The sequence below is a fragment of the Nyctereutes procyonoides genome, unplaced genomic scaffold, assembly GCF_905146905.1.
Source record: "Nyctereutes procyonoides isolate TBG_1078 unplaced genomic scaffold, NYPRO_anot_genome, whole genome shotgun sequence".
Taxonomy (NCBI): domain Eukaryota; kingdom Metazoa; phylum Chordata; class Mammalia; order Carnivora; family Canidae; genus Nyctereutes; species Nyctereutes procyonoides.
The window spans coordinates 35,951,622-35,960,670 of record NW_026575051.1 but is presented as its reverse complement, the minus strand read 5'-3'; the positions used below and the strand labels follow the sequence as shown (position 1 = coordinate 35,960,670).

Here is a 9,049-nt window from a genome sequence, read left to right as displayed (position 1 = left end):
TAAGAAAAAATAAACTATCAATTCTCACTTATTTAGAATGCCAGGACCTTTATTTCATAACTTTATTACTATTGTTGTTGTTGTTCTTTATAAATCTACAGTTCAGACCATACAGCACCAAGTACCTCAGATAGTGTTTACCATAAATATGACGGTGGAAGTAGATGATCAAGACATCATTTATACATAGAGAGCCTACGGTAGGGGATAGAAAATTCTAAAAATTAAAGTTTACAATATAGTAAGTGAATCAAGACCAGTAACAATAAAAGCAATTTGTTCAAGTGCAGGACAATGTAATGAAATGCTAAATTATGCAGTGCGGTCCCTACATCAGGAACAGCAAATTCCCAGCTCACGTGCCACCACCTGGCCCTGCCTCCTCCATGTAGATATTCACAGCTGGGTCTATGTCTTGTTCCCATGGGGTTCAGAAGTGGCCTCAAAATCCCTGGTAGAAGCTCTTCGGGCAGTCATTTCCAAACAATGTCACCTGGTATTCATGAAGAAAATACTGGCCAAGACTGCTGTAAGAGCTTATAAAGAGGACAGCCTAAAATGGATGGCAATTCCAGCCCTACCACCTGTGAGGGAAGATATGGAGGGAGGAATGCCAAGAGCAAAGGGTAAATGTCTGGGGCTTAGCCATCAACACTGAGCCCATGAGACAGGAAGCAGGAGCTGGGAAAGCCATCACATAGTAGAATCCAAACTCAAGGGAAAGCAATGGGTTAATTCATTCCACAATATTTATTTAGTGCTTGCTACTCACCAGGTAGAAGTCCCAGTTTTGTTCTTGAGAAGTTGTGGAGGGGGGGGGAGCTGTAGAACATGTGTAAGGCACTTAACCCCCCTGGGTCTTAGTAATATTGGGGAGCCACATCAGTCTACGACTGCTGTAATGAAGTAACACAAACTGGGTAGCTTAAAACAAGAGAAGTTTATTGTCTCACAGTTCTGGATGCTGAAAGTCTGAAATCAAGGTGTCAACAGAAATCCTTCCATATCCTTTCTAGCTTTTAATGGCTTGCTCGTAATCTTGGGCATTCCTTGGCTTGCAGTTGCACAAATCCAATCTCAGCCTTGTCATCATATGGCATTCTCCCAGTGTGTCTCTGTCTTCATTTATCCATCTTATTATAAGGACACTAGTCATACTAGTAGAAGAGCCCTCTTATAAGGATACTAGTCATACTAGTCATATTAGTAGAAGAGCCCTCCCTACTGAAGTATGACCTTATCTTACCTAATTACATCTGCCACAATCCTATTTCCAAATATGGTTATATTCAGAGGCACTGAGGGTTAGGATTTCAACATTCTTTTGAGAACACAATTCAATCTATAATAGGAGCTAAACTGGAAAACCTCTCAACTCTCAACATTTTTAATGCTCAGTGCAAAAAAAAATGGAGCCTGTCCCATTTAAAAATGTCTGCCATTGGTGATCAGGCTCCACCAAACCCCTTTAGGGATCATGGAGTCACCGTCTTCTGAAATAAGGATGTTCTATTTAATTCCTCCTAATATTGTGCCAAAATCTACCCACTTATAACAGTTCCGCAATGTGAGCTTGCAGGTGATAGCCCTTCAGATATTTAAAGGGTGTTAAGAGTCCACATTGTTTCTTTCACCAGTTGAGCATCCCCCACATCCTGTGATGTTTCATCCCAACACCATTAAAGTCCCTCTGCCCCATATGGACCCCATATGGACTCCAGGTGGTCTTACCTTCTTAAATTGTGGCCTTAGTACTTGGTGCAACACGCTGAAACATGCAAGCTACACCCAAACTAACACCTCCCTTGTTGAGCAACTGAAGGTATTGGCTCTCTCATCACTGACTCATACTTTGCTGAACCATCAAGCCTTGTTCGTGTCTTCTGCCATTTCATGTCTCCATCCTGATTTCATGCAGTTGTCTGACCTTTTAGATCACCAGGATAACCTACAAGAGAATAAAAGCCAACTACCAATCAGAGTGGAGAATCATCCAAAGGGTTTTCATCACTCCTCCACCCTAGGGACATGACCCAGCAGCAGAACAGGCAGAGGACAGAAAGCTTGGCTGGCTGCTCACATGAGACCAAGAGAAAATGGAAGACAGAAGGGAACCTTAGCACTTGCAGATTTCTGAGAGGAGAAGTGGAGAAGGTGGGAGCTTTAGGATGAGAACACAGATAAAAGCTGCGGGAGAAGAGGAAGAGAGCCTAGAGAAAGCTGCGAGAATACACCCACTACCTCCTCTCCTGGCAGCGTCCCTTGTGGGGACACTGCAAAAGTCTGGGGGTGATGTCTCATGTGCCTGTGCAGCGTGACTAGATCAAGGGGCACAACGCCCCATCTCTGAATCTCCTGAATCTGGATTTATCACTAGTGACCTCAAATAAATTGTTACCTGGATCTTCCTTAAGGTCCAATTTTAGATCACCTTAGCAGAAAAGATGACCCAAGCAATAGCAGGAAGGAGAAGAGAATCCAACAACTCTCAAAGCCAAGCACCACCTCTGGTCCACTGTGAGAATTAGAGATAACCTCAGACTCACAGGAACCCATCCAGAGACAACAATCCATGCCTCCCTTCTTTTGTGCACACAAACTGTGTATTGTCTATTTCTATAAAATTTCCACAAGTTGAGTGAGTAGGTCCTCATTTCACATTTTTTTATTGGTTTATCACTTACCTCTCCACAGACCTCACTTCAACCCAGAAGCAAAGCATATGGAGGGAGGTGAAGCAGGTTGGTGGTTGCTCCTTTCACCTCACTCATGTCAAACTCCTGTAACACAATAAACCACTCTCCGACATCTCATTTCTCACAGTTAAATAGGTTTAGGTCAAGGAGATGTGACAGACATTATTTAAACTAAAATAAAAAGAACACTGATAATAATAGATGGGAATTTTAATTTTTATTGATAAGCCATGATTTCCTACTGAATACATAACAGAATACAATTAACAATAACATAAACATCCTAACATTTAAAAATTTAAACTTTCAGAATCACTTTGACTAGCATACAATGCTTTAATTTGGGGGAAAATAATGTTTTATTTCAACAGTATTCTTCTCATATGCAAAAGAGATGCTTAAGGTAGGGGAAATGAATAAAATTGTACAAAGCTTCCTGTGTAGAAAACAAATTGACTCTACTACATCAGCTGCACCCTACTAAAACTCTAAAACAGAAAGCCTGGAAGGACCAAAAAAGAGCCACATTCTACTGAAGCTATCAAAAATAAATCTTAAAGATCTACAAATGGAACATGGCACTACCCTCTACCACTAATTCAATGCACTGGACAGAAGAGTGGTAAATCATAGCCTCATGACAACATGAGATAAAATTATTCTTAAATATGAAGCAATAAATGTATCAGAATCATTCATCCCTATTACAGAGATATGCACATATCAATGTGAACGTGTCCTTTGAAGTGAAAAGCACAGAAATCATCTACAAAATATCTATTTTCCCGGGTTACAATAACTGAAATGAAAATGATAGTTTATGGAATGATGCAAATGGCACTGTCTTTTGACGAGGCATACAAAAACACACTGGCTAGAAATAGTTTTGAAACAAGCCTACTCTCACTAATGTATCCTTAATTAAAAATTTATATTTACTGGTTAGTTTCTGGAAGAAAGTAGGAAAACAGTACTCTATTCAAAGTAGTGATAAAAATAATTGCACCTCAAATTACTCCCAATGTAACATAAGATATTGACTATTAACATAAATATTTGAATAGATAATATTAACTCTTTAAGTTCTTTTTTTTTTTAATTTTTTTTGTTTTATTTATTTATGATAGGCACACAGTGAGAGAGAGAGAGGCAGAGACATAGGCAGAGGGAGAAGCAGGCTCCATACACCGGGAGCCCGACGTGGGATTCGATCCCGGGTCTCCAGGATCGTGCCCTGGGCCAAAGGCAGGCGCCAAACCGCTGCGCCACCCAGGGATCCCAACTCTTTAAGTTCTTAAAAGTGCTGTGCTTTATTGGAGTCTGAAAACAAAACAAAACAAAACAAAAAATGAGGAATATACTCTTCTAACAGAAGCCTCTACCGAAAGTAGAATAGTTTTTGAAGCTGACCCAAGAGCAAGTCCACTTACTATAATGTCTCAGACTTGAACTGTGCAAGAAAATATGCCCCTAGGAATATTTAATAGCATCTGGACCCATGGTAGCCATCTGGCAAATTCAAATAAGTACTGTCTTTATGTTAAGAAACCTTATCGAGTAGGTATTTACACCATATTTCCACAGAAATCAGTATTAAACTTCAATAAAGCAAATGAGAAAAAAGTAAGGATGTCACAAAAACTCTAGATTATATGCCAGCTGGTTAATAAAATACCTTTTTCTGAAGATAACAAAGAAAAATGATAGCTCCAATTTTCTTTAAATGTCATAGGATAGCCAGAAATGTTGAATTAAATAATTGAATTATATCAAAGATAATTGGTACTATAGTATCAGACTATTTATAACTATATTTTACATTAACAGAAATCGGGGCTAAATATAAATTTTAAAAAATAACTATATCCAGGCTCAAAAGAATGGGAGCAGGGATAATTATGCTATCTACAGTTCTGAAAATCCCCACATGTAGGATATGCTATTGCATATATTAAGTAATATTGTTAGGTAATAGGCGTATATCTGGATTTTATATTAGCACAATACTCCTCAGATTACAGTTTACCCAAAATACTAAACCAAAGATACTATTGTTACAGTACTTTAAAGATATAAAGTATAATAGAACCATACAATAAAAAAAAAAAAGCATTTCATCAACCGGCCATGTTTTTTCTGAAATCATAGACACAGCAAACAAATTGCTGGTTGCCTTAGTTTCTTCTTTAGAATTCTAAGTTAAGGTAGTAGGATGGGGAAACCCCATATAAAAGTGTTGTTCTATCTTTGAATTGTTTGGCTGCTAGTTATTCAGTCTCTGGAACCACTGGCCAGTCAAAACCAGAAATGACATATGCTGGTGTCTTAATGTTTCCCATTCGGTAAAAGAGAAGGGGAGATTTTACATTAGTTCATATCAGGAAATGAAATGGGTGGCATTCTAAACAGAAGAATCTCAGCATAAGCAAACTTAAAGGTAAAATGAGGTTTTTTTAATATGAAGAAAATAAAATAGTCTATACTATTAGTTATTACTACCATATGTCCTCCTTTTCCCTTCTGCCTGTGGCTTTTTAATCACTTTTAATGTCACCCCACTGCTATGTAACAAAGTCAGTTCTCTAAGAAAGATATAAAGAAGGACAAAGACAAGGCATCACCATACTACACACCATGTAGTACAGCTAACTGACTTCTTACTCTACCTCCTCCTCCCCTTCTTCCTCCTCCACTTTTAATAAATTTATAATAAAAAGAGACGCATTATGAGAAGTTACAAGATGATTTTTTAATCTGGAAACCTGAAGTACTTCACAAAAAAGTATTAGAGTTCTAGTTTTTAAATGAGGATATATGGCCTAAAAAAGATACATGCTATCTTCCACTGGCCTTTCCATTCTAGTGTTTCCCAATATACTAGACAAGAAGTTCAGCATAAATTATTTACTGAAGAATATAAGATACCAGTGGTCAGGATAAGGTTCCCTGGGCAAGGCAGGCGAGGAGAATATCCTTTGCCAACACTCTCCCCCTTAATCAGAGGATAGTTTCATGCTTAAGAAGTCCTAGGATATAAAGGCCAAAAGCACCATAGCGGAAGGCCCAAACATACAAATGCTATTTTTAGATCAGACTGTTTCAAATGTGTAACAGAACAAGCTTTTACCCACTTAAAAGTAAATACAAGAAGATTATTTATTTGATATTTATCTTCTTCCTCTCCATAGAGCACTCTCTGAGGATCTACTTTCTATAGGTTTCAAGCTTTAAAACACTGAATGTTGGTAACTCCTACTTTGGTATCCAAAATACCCAAAAGCAATTTATGAACATCCACTCCACTATAATTTCTTAAAATTCACTAAGATAAAAAAGTCTTAAAAATTAATTTTAAAAGATATTATTTGCATACTTTATTTTTGATGGATTCATTTTTAAACAGTTGAAATACTGTTGGAGTTCATGGCAATTATTTTCTCCATGTTCACTGGAGAGAAATGCCATGGAACTAAGGAGCAAAATTAAATCATTTCTTAGATATAGTAAGAGATCTTTAATTTATTTTTGATATATCTGAAATATTTCAATGTGCTTGGAAAAGAAAGGAAGAAGGAAGGAACGTTAGAGAGAAAGGAGGAAAAGGAAAGGGATGGGAGAAAAGGAATTTTTCTTTAAAATTTTCACCCAGATAAATTAATATTACCCTTCAGAATACAAGGTAACCAATTATCCAGGTGGTCAAAGTTCAGAAATCTTAAGATTCAGATAAGCATTAGATGTTACCAGACAGCTGGCTGTCTGATGCTCAGACACCTGAGTCTAGAGAGCTTCTACAGGATGCTGAGCAACACCCTACCATACTTCAGGTCAGTGGTCATGTTCACCTCTCCTGGTCCCCATCAAGATCCAGCTTCTTTTTTTTTTTTTTTAAGATTTTATTTATTTGTTCATGAGAGACACAGAGAGAGAGAGAGAGGCAGAGACACAGGCAGAGGGAGAAGCAGGCTCCATGCAAGAAACCTGATGTGGGACTCGATCCCAGGGCTCCAGGATCACGCCCTGGGCCGAAGGCAGGTACTCAACTGCTGAGCCACCTAGGGGTCCCAAGATCCAGCTTCTTTCACAGACAACAAGGAGACCAGCTGGCTGTGTCTTACACAGGATCTTGTCGGACCCTGGTTAACTGTCCCCCATTCCTAACAAAGCTGCATCTTCTGGTCTAGGATCTTCTAGTCTAAATCACCTAGGGCACATACTGCCATGCCTTCTGACTCTTATTCCTGAAACAGAGCCAAAGTGTGGGGATGAGGAAGTGAGAGAGGGCAGTGCACCCAGGACCCCCTAGGGCAGGTTTCTGTAAACTCCTCAAGCTCTGAATCACACATTCCCCCTCTCCTCTCCAAAAGAAAAACAGGAAGGGTAAAGATTGGTGGATGAGATAAAGATTGGGTGAAAAAAAACACCACTTCACTTAAAAATTAAAAAAAAAAAAAAAACCCAACCCTCACCTCCTACATTCTATAAAAGAAGTGATATCCAATTAAGAAGGATATACTGAGACCACTGGGGATAAGGTAGGGTGGCAAATAGGGGTGGATAGATGTGGGAACAGAACAGAGCAAGCTCCTCCTTCTGGTTGCTTTCTCCCAGTTCCCAGACTTTAATATGTTTAATGCTGAAGCCAACACTGGTGTATAGTAATGCTTAAGAATCTAGGCTCATTTCTTCTAGGAAATAAAAAGAGTAATCTAAAATAACACCTTTATTCTGGGAAAAATGACCTCCATGAAACACCCTTAAATGATTTTTAAGAGGGGGGGGGAAATAAAGACGCACAACTGCAAGACTCTGATTTTTTTTTGTTCTACACAAGTCAGGTAAAGACAGCATTTATGCAGCTATACACGCTAGGACCTGTTGTGCACCATCCCCCACAACCCCATAAGAAGAAAAACATTGTTTTTCAAAAATAGAAGCAATACTTGGTAATAAAGACAATTCAATCACGTATGACTTCCAGAAATGTCAATGTTACATGGAGTCCTTATAAAATGAATCACAGCCACTGCTGTATAGAGAACAGCAGCATAAAACAGAACACAACAATGACTGTAGAATGACAAGGAGTGGCCGCTGCTCCTCTCTCACAAGGACTGCATCCATGATCATCCCCACAGAGGTCACAAGGAGACAGCTTCACTTCTGAGTTGTAACTCCTCACCGCTTGTCTCCCTGTGTGGAGGCAGATATTAGTTTACATGGATCACTTGTTTAGAAACATATACTCTGCCAAAACTTAAGAGCATTTCAGTACACTTCTCTGAATTTTCTATTCTTCACATAATTGTATTTTTCTTTACAAGAAACAACTGAAGGGATGCCTGGGTGGCTCAGTGATGGAGCATCTGCCTTCAGCTCAGGACATGATCCTGGGGTCCTGGGATTGAGTTCTGCATCAGGCTCCCTGCAGGGAGCCTGGTTCTCCCTCCACCAGTCTCTGCCTCTCTCTCTCTCTCTCTCTCTCTGTGTCTCTCATGAATAAATAAATAAAAATCTTTAAGGAAAAAAAAAAAGAAACAAACAAACAACTGAAATGCTCAGGAGGGGCCCACACTGCTAACCAAATCTAAGAAAGAAACAGTGCCTTCCTGGCACGGTGTCCACCACCAGCAGTTGGCCGGCACTCAGTGGGAAAACACACTGCAGCAGCCCACTGCAATCCCACATACACACCAATCTCTTCCCAGAACAAGGACTTTGGATTGAGAATTGTTTAACCTCCATGAGAGATTATTTTAGAGTGTCATTTTCTATGCATTCAAGCAAAGCTCAAATCATTAGAAGATTTACCGTGGGCTTTATTAAAAAATATAAAAATGTGGAGAAGCCTGCATATGTAATGCATCTCAATATTTCAAAATGTTGAGCAGGTAGCATCCAAAAACCAATCAACTTGGGTAAATTTTACAGTATAAGCTAATATTTTTTTAGAGCTAGATAAGGAAACCTACAGCACTATAGTAAACTTGCTATATGACATATATGATTTTTATATTTACAGTTTTTAAAAACATTCTATTTTCAGATTTCTTCATGATTTTTAATGTTATATTTTAAAGTATTTTTATTATTATATGTTTTTTAATTTTAGGATCTTCAAAGCTGGTTTTCAGGTTTTTATTATTTCTGACCTTTCCCATATTTTCATTTGAAAATGTCTCCCTCATAAATAAGTTGCTTTCCCCAAAAAAATTTACATAGGCTGAATATTTTGTTTCTTGAATGTTTAAAATATTCTCTATTTACTGAAGAAACATCAATTGGAGAATTTTTGCGACTAGTTTGAATTCCAAAGTTGGATGATGAAACACTACCACTGAGTCTCCACAGTG

The 9,049-nt window shown here is 38.5% G+C and overlaps 1 protein-coding gene across 1 annotated transcript in view; it reads right to left on the bottom strand.

Moving 5' to 3' along the window:
• Positions 1 to 2,894: 2,894 nt before the first annotated feature.
• The window catches only part of CD109 (CD109 molecule), a 131,598-nt gene continuing 125,443 nt past the window's right edge, over positions 2,895 to 9,049 (bottom strand). Inside the window, exon 33 of the mRNA XM_055330053.1 lies at positions 2,895 to 7,889. Within this exon, the coding sequence (XP_055186028.1) occupies positions 7,714 to 7,889 (176 nt within the window). The 3' untranslated portion in view covers positions 2,895 to 7,713. The remainder of the gene's footprint in view (positions 7,890 to 9,049) is intronic.